General features: G+C 37.1%; 1 protein-coding gene across 1 annotated transcript in view; it reads left to right on the top strand.

Annotated features, from left to right (window-relative positions):
- Positions 1-16,065, top strand: part of ADAMTS6 (ADAM metallopeptidase with thrombospondin type 1 motif 6) — a 145,267-nt gene extending 129,202 nt beyond the window's left edge. Inside the window, exons 22-25 of the mRNA XM_005492982.4 lie at positions 807-1,011; positions 4,446-4,622; positions 5,883-6,039; positions 12,633-16,065. Coding sequence (XP_005493039.1) covers positions 807-1,011; positions 4,446-4,622; positions 5,883-6,039; positions 12,633-12,742 — 649 coding nt within the window. The 3' untranslated portion in view covers positions 12,743-16,065. The remainder of the gene's footprint in view (positions 1-806; positions 1,012-4,445; positions 4,623-5,882; positions 6,040-12,632) is intronic.
- Positions 16,066-16,349: the final 284 nt, after the last annotated feature.

Genomic DNA, 16,349 nt, shown 5'->3' with positions numbered 1-16,349 from the left:
TTAATTGAGTTGCATTAGTCATTCATAAGTAGAAATATATAATATTACAGCCAGATTAAAAGCTGCTTTAATCTCTGCAGCAACACAAAGCAATCTAATATTATTTACAATTCTTGGTTTCTACTATGTATGCAGAAGCACTCAGAAGTTCCCTCTACAACCTACAGTGCAATTCATTAAATTTTAAAGGAGCTTGTTGAGATGATTATTTTTATCAAATGAATTCATGTCTTACTAGTGTTTGCTTCAGTTTAAAAGATGAGAATATTTACTTTTCAGTGTAGCCTTTTATTAATAAGTTTACAAATGTCTCATCATTTGATGAGAATTAACTCTCAAAAAGCCCAATTTTGAGATCATATTATTTTATTGTAATGATACCAAAGAGGCAAACATCTTGGCTTTTAACTTGTGATGTAACTTTCAGCAATGGTTCACAAACATTTCCAGTTGCAAACCACTTTCACAGAAATTATTTCAGGCAAGTCCAATACAAACCTACATAAATAGCTTCAGATTTGTCAGGCTCAAGCACTCCTTTCTAACTACTGTAGGCTAGGATGGAAATTGCTGCTCTTGAAAAATGCAAAGTGGTGTTATTATTGGAAGATATGATTGCAGTGAGGCATAAATTAAAATATTTAGTAAAAAGACCCATAAATTTCTACTTTATTTCACCATGAATGTGTGTATTGTTAAAATTACTTCGGTTTAGTGATTTAAACTATTTGCATTCTTGGTTTGTGTAGTTATCAACTCTGTTTCTGAAGTGTGTTTAACTGAGCCTCCTAACATTTTCTGTCCAGATGGTTTATAGGAGATTGGTCCGAGTGCAGTAAGACGTGTGATGGAGGAATGCGTTCGCGGACAGTGCTCTGCATCAGAAAGATTGGCCCCTCCGAGGAGGAGACGCTGGACGCCGCCAACTGCTTAACACACCGGCCTCTTGAGAAAGAGCCCTGCAACAACCAGTCCTGCCCCCCACAGTGGGTTGCTCTGGACTGGTCAGAGGTAAGGAGATTTCACCGTGCTATCTCATTGGTGATAGCGGAGGCAGGACCTCTGACTGCTGAACAGTAGTACATTTTCTGTCAGGGCTTGCTAAGTAAAGGATTAGTAGGAAAATTTCCCAGAGGATGTTTCACCTGTGCCTCATTGTTTTGTTTCCTGCCTCTTATGCCCGTGACCTACAGTGTCACTATAGCCTAAATTAGCTCCTTCTCTCCCACAGGTATCACGTACTGGTTACCTAAAGTGGTTTCTCACTCTCTTATCGTGTCTAGGCTTTTATGCAGCAAGGTCGTGTATTGATTTTGAACAAAATCATTCTAATTTAAAGACTCAAACTCCGCTAAACTTCTGGTTGTGATAATTAATCAGGGTTGTGCAAAACTACCAGGCTTCTTTCTGGTATGAATTTTATTTGTGTAGCTTGGCAGACTGTTTTGACTGATGATATCATTTTAATAGAATGAGAAAAGTTGCCTTTTTTTTTTTTACTGTTAATGTTTTCCAGAAATATAATATAATATATTAAAATCCTTATAGTACTATAAATATAAACATTTTTATATGAATTTCTGACAGAAACATGAAAAGGAAAACAAGAGTGAACTTAAAAAATGAAGACTTGAATATTCCTCCCATTTAAACCAATGACAAACCTTGCTAATTTTCTCTGGAATGCAAGATATGAAGTTTCCATTTCATACTCAAAACAATGCAAATTACAAATAAAACAATTACAGAACTGTTTTATCTGCTTATACACTTGTTGACACATAATATAATTACATATTCTTAAAATTTTAAGTGATTATTTACAAGAAATTGTGTATCCTTTTGGTCAGAGAAACAAAAACATTTTGCAAACATACTGGTTAGATGAAGTCCTTAGGAAAATGTAAGCCTGGTTTTTATCAAATTGAAATGAAAACTAAGGATGTCTTTCCCACTGAGCTTTGACAGAATTAATCTACCCTCTCTTAACTACTCCTTTTATATTTTTCAGAATAATTATTAAAAGAACCTGAAAAAATATTTTAAGGATTTTTTGGGAAGAGCCTTCTCAGACAAGCAGATATAACTTGTCTTAATGATTTCCACAAAGGCATGAAATTCTAGAAGCATTTAGTAATGGAAGATAATTTTTCCTTGTTTGACTTATCTGGGTATCTTCTTTTCATTTTCTTTGGAAGTATACAGTCTTTTTGTTCAATTTTTCTGGAGTTTATTATTTTTAGTGATTCAGTATTATTGAAGGCAACTTAATTCCTTCTTTCACTTGCATTTCTGGGATCCAGTGTAGTCCATCTTGGTAGAATGTTTGCTCTAACTCCACAAAAAGGGAGTGTACCAGTCTGGTACCAGTAGCTGGAGAAAGATGGAATTTTCTTCTCAGCTGGAAAGATCTTCTCGGATGGAATCCTACATTTAGATTCAAGATTGTGTCTTCAATTAGTACTATAAGGAAGATGCTCCTAAACTCAAAGTTTAGTCATTGTTGCTTGTTTGCTGACATCCTCTATAGATTATGGAACCTCACAGGTCCATTGCGTTTTGACATTTTGACACTTTCAACATTGTCACTTTTCTGTTTGTTTTGACAGACTGATGTGATTTTTAAGCACTCAGCTGGGAAGGGGCACATATTTCAACATCCTACTTAAAAAGTCAAATGTTTTGCACAAAATACATGTGGGAGAATGTACTTATAACACTCCTTGGAATTTGAACCCCAACTGATCAGTCATGATCATGACTTCAAAGACCTCATATATTAACTGTCATTGGGTTTTGGTCTCTATCATTAGTATTATTTGTGTAGCTCTGCCAGAGATCTCTTACTTCCCTCCTTCATCTGGTTTTCTAGTAGGCAGTGTGCACAAGATTTAGTGTTGAAGTATAAGGACCTTTGAAACTTTGTATGTTTAGTCTGTGTCAAAATTCTGAATACTGAACTACTGTATATAAAGAGATGTACCTCGGTAGAAAAGGATTGGATAGGGTAGAAAAGGTTACATTTGAGGAAAGTGATTATATATGCATTTTGTATTCTGGATTATAAATTTCAAATGCAAGACTCCTCTTTATGCAGGCCAGTTTAACATCCTAGATCCAAGCAGAGATAACATTTGGAATAAACCTTTTCATTCTATATGGACTAGTTTAGGTGCCTCCCTCTGGAGATTTTCTTCTTATTTTGAGGTATATGTAGATAGAGATAAAAAATCTTACATATTTTTAGGGTAAATCCTTACATAATAATGTAGAGCTGTTTGAAAATTTCTATAAATTACTCAGAGATGCTTCAGGATTAGGTATAAAACTACTAAGTTTACCTCACTCAAGTAATTTTTTTATATTAATCTTAGGGATGTTTCTTTTTTTCCCAGTGATATAGTGAGTTGTTTTGGATGTGTGGAAAGCCTTTGGTGTGTGATTTCTTGAATATTGCTCCAGTTCCACATAATGTTGTTTCCCAATTAATGTTTTGTCTCTACCTATTAAAGGCATTTCCAGTCTTAAACAGGTTAGCGTAATCTCCGTGTAAAGTTTATGCTGTCAAAAACTGATTCTGATGCAAATACTGCAGATATGTGTATGAAATAAAGGTGAACATGCCAACAAAGGGACTGATTTGGGAAAGCTCTTGAGTTTCAATTTTGCTAGCACTCGTCTCTTCTCATTATGCAGCTGAGCTACTGTGTATGACAGTTAATGGTCAGTAGCAAAAACGAAGGAGAATGGCAGCGGCACCATGGGGAAGGAAGATGGTGAAAAGCCAAAGTGATCATCAACCCTTTTTCAAGTGGCTGTTTTATTGTCTGCTTGCTGTCAGAATAGCACAAGAGTGATAAAAGAAGAGAAAACTGTGAAATAAGGGTTAAAATTTAAATAGGAAAGGAGAGGAAAGCATACACTGTAGGAGAGGGTATAATATTTTGATGTATCTAAATTATGTGGTTTCTATGAAATCAAATCCAGCATTTCTCTTTCCTTTTGTGTATTGATGAAAAATGTATTCATTATCTGTGGATAAAGTGAAGTGGATGAAGACTGTACTAAGGTGATACTAAGAACAGACTGTCTTATTTTTAATTATTTTAATAGTCAAACCGGTTTCATAATAGTGTTATGTGTGGCAGGCCTTTCTACTTTACAGTGTTTTTCTTAGGCCTGACATAAATAGTAACATTGTAGTCTAAATATAAACAGCAAAGGAAATTTAAAACTTAGAAAAACTTGTACATAATGAAACAATCTTCAGTCAGCTTGTTTGTGTTTCTAAACATTTTAAAATTATTATTACTGTATTGTGATTATAGCTGAATTGTAAGGCCATAAATCATCATGTCCTGCTTTACAAATAGCATTTCTGAGAGTTTCATTGCTGTTTTGCTGAGATTTTAATTATTTATTTGGATAAATTTTTTTTTTTTCAGTGCACACCAAAGTGTGGCCCAGGATTCAAACACCGAATTGTCCTGTGCAAAAGCAGTGATCTTCTAAAAACCTTTCCAGCTGTGCAATGCCAAGATGAGAACAAGCCGCCAGTGCGCATCCGCTGTAGCTTAGGCCGATGTCCTCCTCCTCGCTGGGTTGCTGGAGACTGGGGACAGGTGAGATACTTCATGCACATCTTCCTTGCTGTGGGAAGTCTCCCACATTAGCACCTCGTAGCCTGAGGTGTCCTTGGAGGTATATAAGAGACGGTTCCTATGGCTGAGGGAAGCAAAAAGATTCTCCCCTTTTGTGTCAGATTGAAACGTGATTCTTCATGATGCTTGTCTGACAGCAATCTGGTTTCTACTGGATGAGTTTCTGCAAGCACTTTAAAGGAAAAAAATCCATGCTTTTTGGAGTATTTTGGAGATAAAACAGTGTTGCAGGGTGTACTATTCTTAAAACATGCTCAACTTCTTTGAGAAACGTGGTGGAAATATAAAGCCAATTCCTATTGTAGTAGCAGATCTGTGTATATATCTGTCTCTCAACAAAACCACACTTTGAGATCAATATGATTTTTTACATAAGATATTGAGTTGCCAGACAGGGAGCTAAGTTACCCCAGGACAGGCCGAATAATGCCACCTTTATGCAGTGCTTCAAAATGTGATTTACTAACTTTCCTTCAAAATATGATTTACTAAGTTTCCTTCTTCATTGATCACAAACAAGATGTTTTTGCATCTCGTTTGTGATCAATGGCCTGCTTTTAGAATATTAAATGAATGAATAATTTTCTGTTTGCTGAGCAATTTTCCTCTAATGAAAATGAAACATTTTAGTTTAATTACCCAGTGGAAAATTATTTGCAATATTACAGTCTAGTTGGCGTTTTCTTCGTGGTGATTCCTCCTATCCACTTTTATATTTAACTAATATTGTACTAAAATTTTAACTATTTATTTGCAGAAATCAAAAATATTTTGAAACAGCAAAGTCTATTTGTTTGAAAGACGTTTACTTTTCCCTTAAAAAATGTCCTGTAGAAGATTTGGATTCTTGTTTTCTTATTTTTTCTTTCTTTATTCTAAAGTCTTAGTATGACACATGAAATTGAGTAAATTATATTCTAATATCTCAGATCTGAACTTTTCAGGGAATCAATATTGCATTGCATTTTCTCTTCTTTGAAAGATGAGTACTCACATGTATTGTAAAAAATTCTGGAATATAAAACATTCATGAATTAACATAATAATATATTGTAAGATCATAAATCATGTGATAATTCTTTTCTCTATTAATCAAACATCTTAAGATGCCTGTCTTCTTTAAAATTTGTGGATGTAGTGTGTTTCTGATTGCTTTCTGGCTCTTTATTTTATATTTAAAATTTGAATGCGGGGTGTTAATTTTTTTTTCTTCTTCTTTAGTGTTCTGCACAGTGTGGTCTTGGGCAACAGATGAGAACAGTACAGTGCCTGTCATATACTGGACAAGCATCCAGTGAGTGTCCAGAAACTCTCAGACCTCCATCAATGCAGCAGTGTGAAAGTAAATGTGACAGTACTCCCATTTCCAACACAGAGGGTAAGTCTGCCATCCTAATATCATTTATTCTGAAAAGAATAAAGTGGCATAGTCAGCATTGCTGCATTGGTAAAAGTCTAGATGACATCATCTCTCAGGCTGTGAATAACTTTTTAAAGATTATTTTCTGTTTAGTCATTGTAGCTCAGTGGTAAAGTCAATGAAAACCTAAATACACATTGTTTGTTTGAAAAAAAATACATAGCCTAAGTAATGGAAAAATACTATTGTTTGTGTCATTGATTTTCTAATCTCTTTATTGGTTCAGTGGAAATGTTCATAATAGCAGGGGGAGCATAATGCACTTTTCATCCACTGACCTTCTGTCTGCCTAATCAGTGTTAAACACAACAATGTAGTGGCAAAAAATAGTAAATTCCCTGTTCATTTGAAGACTGGGACCATAGATTTTGTGCTACATGGTTCTTGGGAGAACAAGTCTGTTCTTACACTTTGACATCCTTTCAGCTTCTTCTAACTAACTTGTAATTTTTTTTTTTTAATTATAATGCCTGCTCAAAATAATTATAGTATTTTTTGCATTATACAGTCCAATTCAATCAGACTATTAACTAACTTCATCAGAATGTGGTTTTGGTAGTGGATATATGAGATAATATTGTGAAAATAAGCTTATTCATATTTATTAAATACTTCAGATCTGAACGTGTAAATGGTCTAGGCCAAGCTAGGTTAGAAAATGCGGACTTCAAAGTAGACTTGGAGTTCTAGGCAGTAAAAAATATGTTTCCTCATAGATTATAAAATTGGGAATAGTTGCTCATGAGATAAGTACAATTCATTTTGTCTGGAAGGGGAGAAGGAATAGAAAATTCTCCAAACTATCAAGAGATTACTCAGCAAAAGCAGTCATTCTAAAACAATTATTCCCAAATTTTTTATATTCCCTAAATTTTGAGTACATGACCACAAGGTTGCTAGCACTGCTGCTTTTCACACAACTCATGTCTGTGCAGTATATAACTGAGTATTTTTTACACAAAATCTCCTACTACATTGGGGTTTAATGTCCTGTTTATGTGGAACAAACGCTCTGATTTAAATTTTTTTAATGGCAAGTTTGTCCTGTAGTCTACTCAGATTTGGTGGTCGTTCAGTATCTACTTTATCCATCAATGTCCAAGCCATAGATTCAAAATTGTTATAAGAGTCTGGCAAATAGAGATGGCAAAGTCTGTGATAAAATGGGAGCATACTAAAATTGTCCCAGAAATACACTTATGCTTCAATGTATGAACACTGAAATTCACTATTTTTGGTAAAGTTTGTATTATTTCTGTTTAGTGCTCTCATGAAATCTTTAAGTGATAACTATCAATCTAGGAAAAAATCTGCCTTTTAAATCTCACAGGCTACATGTTATTTTATTTCCAAACACAGATGTTGATTTCAGTCCAAAGTAAGGAAGGTAATAAATTACTTATCAGTGGACACATTAAGTTCCAGTCTCCTCTTAATTTCTAGATGACAAGGTCATACTGTTATTTATAGTAATTACACTAGTAATTCGTCAATATTATCAGAAAATGTGCTAATCTCTTGTAGAAGAATGCAGTTGGGGTTTTCTGTGTGTGATCTCTGTACACTGGGTGGCCTGAACTTTCCTACAGTAGAACTGTGCAGACTAGCTATGTACAGTGAGTCTGTTGGTAATTATGTTTTTAGGGACCCACACCTTCACTGGAAAATTTTTAGGATCCACAAATAGAAAATATTGAAAAACACTTATACTGTATTCCAGATGGCTGTAAGCTCTTTGGCCTGCACTCTGAGAGAGCCAGGTGCAAGCCAGCTCCTTACTGACAGCTATCCAGGCTCATTAGCACACTTAGGGAGAACCAAAGGGAAAAAGATACAGTACAGTATCTTCTGAAGGATACAGTTCCCAACACATTGCCACTTAGCATCCCTTTTTTGTTTAGGTCCCACCTGGAGGTGTTTATCTCAAAATTCATTTAACAGTTTAGAATGCTTTGATCATTTCAGAAGAATTTTGTTGCAAACTGTGAAAGACTAACGTTGCCCTATTCCAAAATTGGGCAAAAATTCTATCTTCAAGGTATTTTTTCAATACTTGTACAAGTATTATTCTAATTTATACATTTTACAGCTGCTCTTAAATAATGAATAGGAGAAGCACAAACAGAATTTGCAGAATAATGTGCAGGTTTGACACATTTTCTGCTTTCAAAAAGCCCTGACATCTTTTAGTTCAGTAAAGTGTCAGCCTTTAAACAGTGAGGCTTATCTTTTTCACCATCCTGGAGATGATGAAAAGATTTCAAGAGCTAGCTAATCCTAAAAAGCACAACTATTTTTGGAAAAGTAGGATTTTCTGTGAGAAATTTTGGAGCTACGATATTTTGTCGTGAATATATTGGTGAGTGGGGCATGCTGTGCCTCTGTGCTTACTTCTGTCACTCTGCAGGTACAGTGGGATGTGATCTGACTATCAGTATTTGGGTTTCAAGGAAGGAATCAGGTCTCAGAGAAAGGGTTTGTCCATTTTGGAGTGCATGTGTGCAGCAGAGCATACCTGCCCACACACAGGGAGTTTGTTCCTGTGCCACCTCGTAGCGCTGCCTCGTGCTTTGGGCTCCATGGTGGGGCAAAAGCAACTTCAGCAGCAGCACGCTGGTGTGCAGCAGGGTCAGCTTATCTGGGGGGCTCTCTTCTTGTTTCAAACCCCAGCAAATCTGACTCCCTTTGTTTGCTAAACACCTGTGCTTGCAGATTATTCTGCCTGTTCAACAATTTCTTAGTGTGGTGGTTTGACCAGGAAGGAGTGGGAATTCTGGGATGCTGTGGTCAAACCAATGAATGTTCTGAGTTTGATACTGACACCTGGTGTAGCCAGTGGGGTTTGGACACACCTCCGAGAATACACAGGGGTTAAAAAGCAGGGCTCTGCCCCTGGCAGGCTCTCTTGGGACGTCGTGGAGAAGAAGTCGGATCTCCCTCCCCTGTCCAGCCGCTGCTGCTGGGCGGGGGAGGGGCAGCCACGTGGTAGGCCCTGGGCCTGGACAGAGATGGGAGGTGAGGAGGCCCTCGAGGATGGAAGGGTGGAAGATCCCAGGGAGTCAGCCCTCGGGCAACCATCCCCCCCCCAGGAGGGAGAGAGAGAGCCGGCGACACCGAATGTGATAGCAGCCGGCCCAGGAGGAGAAGGGGGGGGGAAGAGTGCCCGGCCGGAGCGGCAGCGTGTGTGGGAGTGCCGCAGCTCCGGGACAGAGACTGAAAGTTTTAACCCCTTTCTTTCATGACTGGGGCCTTGCAAAAATGCTAATCCTCCTCGAAGCTGAATAAGAAGGGAGATAAGAGATGAGATGAGACAAGGACCTGGCCCAAAGAACGTGGAGATGATTGAATGGGGAGAGATGATTTGGAGTGGCCTTTTGGCTGGACCTTTCTTGTGGCCATGGACTCAGTTGTTCCTGTGACACAGAGACTGCGCTTAGGGGGAAGCAGTGGCTCAGAACCAGGAGGGTTCATCGTGAGGACCCCCCGGCCCCAGGGGGTTGGAAAAATATGGGGGGGACAGATGTCCCAAAGCAGAGACTGTGCCTTTTTGGAGTGAGACGAGGCATCCTTGAAAGACAACCCTAAAAGCAGCTCTGGCCATGCGCAGTGGTGAGAGCACTGGGCATGGAAGGAAGATGTCACAAGCGGCAAAAGGACTTTTTTCCCGGCAGTGCCGAAGTGACAGGGAAGCACACGAGGTTTCAGTGTGTTTCCAGGGGAAGCCTATGGAACAAGAAGGACTCCTTTCCTCTTCATGAACTGAAGTTTGAGTATACTAAAGTGTGGTGTCAGGCTGGGCAGTTGGTGATTTGGGAGAATGTATCGGATTGGGAAAGTCAGGTAGTGGGGAGGAGGAAAGTGGTTTTTGTAAGGTTTTCAATTTTTTTTTCTTTTCCTTATAGTTTTTCCCTATTTTCCTGTAGTTTAGGTAATAAAGTGTTCTTTATGTTTAAGCTAAAGCCTGTTTTGCTTATTCCTGGTCACATCTCACAGCAGACACCAGGGTGAGGGCATTTCCATGGGGGGCACTGGCTCTGTGCCAGGCTCAAACCATGACACTTAGCAATTTAATTTTGCTACCCGAAGGTAAAATCATACAGGGTTTTGAGGAAGCTGGAGCTGTTCCGCAGTATAATGGTCATGTTGGTGAAGCTTGGAAAATTTTTCTTTGGGAAAGTACATGTTGTTCGCTTAAAATAAGAGTCAAAATTTTGGGGATACAGAATTACTAGAAGAAAGTTACATTGAATCTTGTAATATTTTACATGTGCTTTACCTCTGGGGTTTTCAGACTTTTCATTGGTGATTTATAATATTGTAGATGTGGTTTTGATGGGCTGCCACTCATGAGGGTAATGTTGCATTTTCTGCTGGACATGAACTACTATCATCTACCACACCACTTGAAACCTATTCAGAATTTTTCTATTCTCTTAAATACATGTATGTCTGCTGAATCTAGGCTGCTAAAGCCCATGTAAAAATTTACCTAAAAACTTGTTTTGTCTATTTTTATGTAATTTCATTTTTTCTTGTTTTTTATATGATACATCTTTTCAATTTCTTTAGCTGGAGGCACAGTGACATTTTGTGATTTTTTTAATGTAAAATGATAGTTAATATCATACTATCGCCTTATCTAGTCACAAAGTTCGGCAAGGCAGAGCTTCTGCATGTAGCATACTGAAACTCATTAAAACTTGTTACTAGAAACAAAAAGAACTCTGGTAAACCTTCTCCATTCAACCACAATCCTATGAAGAATAGGCTACTTCATCAGCCACCATTATCTATTTCAAAGCTGATTTCTAAACCAGAAGTTTCGGGAAACTTCAAGAATATCCTCTCACTGCTGTCCAAATGGCATCAGCTGAACAGGGTCCAGTTTTACTCAAGAGGAAGAATAACAAAAAAGAAACATGAAAAAGAATCATTTGAAATCCTACTTTTAGGAAAAAATGAGTTAGTGGCTTTACTTGTATTTAACCAAACACAGTGTTTGAGGGTTATTTTTGCGATTGAGTGAATTTTTTATGTCTTGTGCACATGAAGTGAACCTTAGACTTTTCACCTCATTTATAATTCACCATCTGTCTCTCTTATATTCCCAGTCTTCATGAACATGAGTACCTGAAATGTTTCTGGAAGAGTCTTAACCTCTTTTGTGAAGAGTTTTTGAAAGTCAGTCAAATAAAGTGACCATGTGTGGTTGCTGGTAGAGAAATATATCTGTTTCAACCAGCTACTCACAATGGCTTTTTTCCTGTTACTCAATTATGTTTCCATTAAGAATTAAAAAACTAGAAAAGCAGTATGTCAAACATCATTTAGATGGAGTGAAAGAATTGCAATGAAAGCACTATGTCTGTGTTAATGAAATGAAAATTTAAATAATTTCCTAACCACTTCTTGCTTAGCTAAAAGCATGCATATTATCAGAAATACTGGTCAGTACAGACCTGGAAATTCAGCCTCATTAATGTTTTCCTAGGTTCAAATACTAAAAATTCTCATCTGCACTCGATTTGCTACTACAGTATGCTTGCAAGTGTTAATCCACTATCTGCAACAACCTGTTCCACAGTAAGAATCGTGTTCTAGGAGATTTTATGGAGACTGAAGAGCTGTAGAACCTGAGTGTGTCACTGAATTCACAGATGTAGCTCTTTCTCAAGCTGTATCAGGATAAGAACTGAGCACGGATCAAACTATTCCATTCCCCATTCCCACCTTCTTTCTACAAGTGCAAAAAATGAGCCAGAAGAGAACTACAGCATATTCGAGCTCCTGTAATGTACTCACAAAGTCACTTTATGTGCAACCTGTGTGGGATGCAAAAGAATTTAACCCTCCTCCATGGGGTTGAGCTCTGTTCTCCCTTCCTGGGAAAGCTGCATGCTGGCAAAACAGGGTAGCTGAGGCAGTAAGCCTCGGCATATAGGAAAACACAACTTTGAGAAAGTGCTTTTATGTGTACTACAGGCATAAAAGTGGCTTTCCTTCTAGCATAAAATGAATTGTGGATGTGTGGAACCATGCCTAAAGTACAATCCACCATTCAGTTTGGTCACTGAACTCACCCTGTTGGTACCATTATTCGTAACACTTGTGTAATATTCTCCATCCCTGTTAGCTGAAACGCTCATTCTGTTCTAAGGATTCTTACAAATGCACAGGCATGGTATCAAATAGTGTGAATCATCATAATGATAACCTCTTATGGGTGAATAAAATAACTGCTGAGAAGGAAGTTAAAAGTAATGTAAAAAAAAGGACTCACATGTTCTAACTGTGTAAAGTAACCACTTATCCCAATAAATGATAGCTCTTCCAAGGCAAAGACTATGCATTTCTAAATGTCTGAAAGCCTTGCGAATATTTTTATGGCTTTAAAATTTGCAATATTGTATGCACTAGACTGTACTAGAAAGAGTAGTTACAAAGCAAGCAAGATAGATGGATAGATGAGAAGCGTGTTAAACATCAGACTTTCTTTGTACTTTAATTTATATATATATGACTTTTTTCTCTTTAATGTTCTTAATTATTAGAGTGCAAAGATGTGAACAAAGTGGCCTATTGCCCGCTGGTGCTGAAGTTCAAGTTCTGCAGTCGAGCATACTTCAGACAGATGTGCTGCAAGACCTGCCAAGGACACTGACCCACAGGAAGCAGAAGAATGTGCCTTGTTATTATCTTTGTGGAAGAGTGTCCATCGAAGAGAGCCACACAGTGGAATAAGATTGACGTCCTTGCAAATGCATTACCCTGTGGAAAACATAACCACTGGTCAGCCCCAGCTGACAGGATTTCAATATTATTTTAACTTCTGTGAAGTGGGATTTATTAATCCAAAGTGCTGGACACAGTATGAGGGGATCCCAGATTTGAAAAATTCACACAACACATAGAATAGCTTACTGTGGAACACTTGTGTTCTTTTGACTAAATCCAATAGTCTGTTTACATCCATGGACCATTAAAATAACTTTTATTATGGACTTAGCAATGACACTGAATCAATTTCTATTTAAAACTGTTTAAAATGTAGTTCTTATGAGTTAGTTTACTATGGAAGTAAAGAAGAATCAAAAAAAAGTTAAGTCATAGCTTAAAAATCTTAACTATTTTATCTCTTGACACAGCACCACAATTTAAATTATAAAATGAGCTTGGAAATGTTATTTAAGGAGCAGAAATTTTTTAGAAAAAAAAGTATTTTTCCTTCATTCCACCTATTTCCCTTGGGAGTAATCCATATTTCCTGAACACTGCTGTGAGCCATATATAAAGCTATACTAAATAGAACAACCATGAGGGACTTAAGAGGTGCAACAGTTATTGCAGTGGTGCATGAAATACAAGTGTGCTATGAAACAAAATGAAATCTTCACTGCAGGTTTATAGCCATCTTACCATTGCACAAGTGAAACAGATCTCCACTGAAAGGAACATATTTCAGGATCATGGGGGAGGCAGACCCCTGCAGTGGTGAAGACTGGGTTGCCAGTTCCTTCACTACTACCATAAGGTTGTTTAGGACTTACACTTTGACTCCAGCTCACTTTTGTTTACAACACCAGCCACAAAGAAGAAACAACTTTGTAGGCTTCTAGACCTGGTTTACATGTTAGCTTTGATTCCCCAAAACTAAGGAATTTGAATGCAAAAGATAAGCCTACTGTGTAATAGCAACAATCCTTTGCAATGCTGAAAGTTAAAATGGGTTCCAGATGTTCCCTCCTTTGATACCATAGCAGAGGTGCTGTTTATGAGAAGGAATATGTGAGTGTTGTATTCAGGAGACTGCATCTGAGTGGCAAGGATTGCAACCAAAGAATAAGTGACTCATGGAGGTGTCTAGGTTCTGTTCAAAAGAGAAGTCAAAAGTGTGCTTGAGCCAAGAGGCCTGTGGGACAATCAGGAGTAAGGCACACTGGAAAAGGGATGGCTGTAGTGAATTCTGGCCACCTTCACCTAAATGGCCACGTACCTGTGTGAAGCTGGACCATATTTAAGCAAGGGACAGCTTTCAGCATGAGACTGGAACAAACTCATGCCAGTAAATTAGAAGCTAGATGCCTTAACTATTCACTGCCACGCTCCACTCATTCATATTACCCTATTTTTAATATTCACCAAATACTTTGTGTTTTTAAAAGTAAAACCAAACTTCTTAGGCAAGTCACAATCAGGAATATAACATTTAAAACTTAATTGTCATGCTCCTCTTCCCCTTCACTTTTCAGTAACAGTCTCAACAAGGAGATGAGGAAAGTAGGTATTTCTTTATAATAATATATTGTACTTGAACATTTGCATTTTGCAACAGGTCCTTCATGAATGTGATTGTGTGTCCAACTATGACTCCTTTGTTGTAAAGCAGTTAAAACTATGTGAACAATAATATGTGTTACAAATTCTAATTCAAATAGCACTTTTTTAAAAAAGGTAATCTTTTCAGTGAAAAATAATTTCAAAATATGAGATTGAAGTGTACCAATGTATTTTACCAATAACAAACCAAATATGTTGCACACTACTTACTAATGTGAATTAACATGGAACGATAGATACTGTTAAGAGGACTCATACTATGAAATTCCCCCAACATATTGACAATCTGTCAGGGGGTTTTGTGTAGCCCCATGCCTATACTCATGACCATCAAATTCTGTCATCTGCTACCTCTTGCCAGTATTTCCACTTCTGTACACTTGTGACCAGTGGAATTAATTTTCAGTTGGCTTGCATGTATTCACATACGCTTGTTATCTGTTGCTCTCATCACCATGTAAACAACTCCTGTTAAAACTGACACCAGTCGATAAAAACATCCCAAATTTTTGGGAGTTGCACATAGAGATTAAGGGCAGTACATAGTGCTTGTCTGTTAAGTGAATTGACTTCCTGTATCCTTTTGACAGAACACCTTGGTGCTAACATGCCCTGGTTAGATCAGAAGTATGATGAAAAGGTAAGGGGTTGTTACAACATTCCCTAACCATGAGGCCTTTTTATATCAAGGTCCAGTTTTCTCCAGGGCATGATTTTTTTTATCAGCTAATGTGTCATTTCAGCTAATGAGAAAAGGGTTTTCTCTGTATTGAAAAGAAACCCTTTTTTTTTTACCTCACTTAGGACATGCAGATTTTAAGGAATGTTTCCAAAGACACATTTTGCTCTCTTACTGGTGCTAGAACACCGGGGATTCTGATGTTTACTCTGCAATATAACAGCACTGAGGTTGGAATTTAAAGAACTGCCTGGAGCAATGTTGAATTGTATTGTTAAAGGGAACAAAACACAGAATGTATATGGATTTGCAAACTAAGCAACACTACAGACCAAGACTGAAATATGAAATCTAATTCAAAGAAAAATAATTGGTTTCAACAGCACAGTTCATTGCTGCTGCTACACTGTAGCCATCTATATAATCTAAGCTAAATAGTGTTATATTCCTAAATAGTGACAAAAGGAGTCTTTGTGCAGGCTATAAATATAACAGACCTAGAATCAAATAGTAAAATACAAGATGCAGAAACCTGGTGCCAGTACTTCCACTGAGCAATACTATCAGCTGATAAAGATCAAAACAGAAATAAAAATCTAAGATTAATCCTTCAAGGTGTATACATCCAAAATAGTCCATTTTGTTAGGAACTTTATAAAGGAGTGAATGTCACATAGATATCCTTAATAATACAGACTGAAATTACCTTTGTATTATTGTGATTAGTTGCTTATTATTTTATACTCAGTATTAATGTGGTACACTGTTACTTTATTATTATTTTTGCTTTTGTAAATTATATTCTAATTTATTGTCATGTTTCTTAACACTTGTTCTACATGCATTCTCCTGCTTGTAATAAAAACAAAAATATTGTAACACTTGATGCAGTGAAATTCCACACCAGGCACAGATTTGTTTTTAACATAGATAATTTAGTAAAATAAAAGTGCAGCTTTTAAGATTGATACCCATGGTACAGTTGTCTCTTCCCTGACTTACAGTTACTAGAATTCTATATGCTTAATGTTTGCTTCATCCATGCATCAAAATATATATAAGGTGTCTTCTTTGAAGTAACAACTGTGTAATGCTAGAATCCTGTCCTGGGCAGCAGCAATATTTGTCATATATTAGCAAATAAGGAAAGAACAAAAAGGAAAAATCAAGAATATGGTCATGTACATTATTAAGTAATATTTTAGCCTAAGCAGTGATGTAGATCAAGAATGAAATTAATGGCAGCAAAAAT

Source organism: Zonotrichia albicollis, chromosome Z (assembly GCF_047830755.1).
Source record: "Zonotrichia albicollis isolate bZonAlb1 chromosome Z, bZonAlb1.hap1, whole genome shotgun sequence".
Taxonomy (NCBI): Eukaryota; Metazoa; Chordata; class Aves; order Passeriformes; family Passerellidae; genus Zonotrichia; species Zonotrichia albicollis.
The sequence above is the reverse complement of the archived record's forward strand: the minus strand, read 5'-3'. Positions and strand labels throughout refer to the sequence as shown.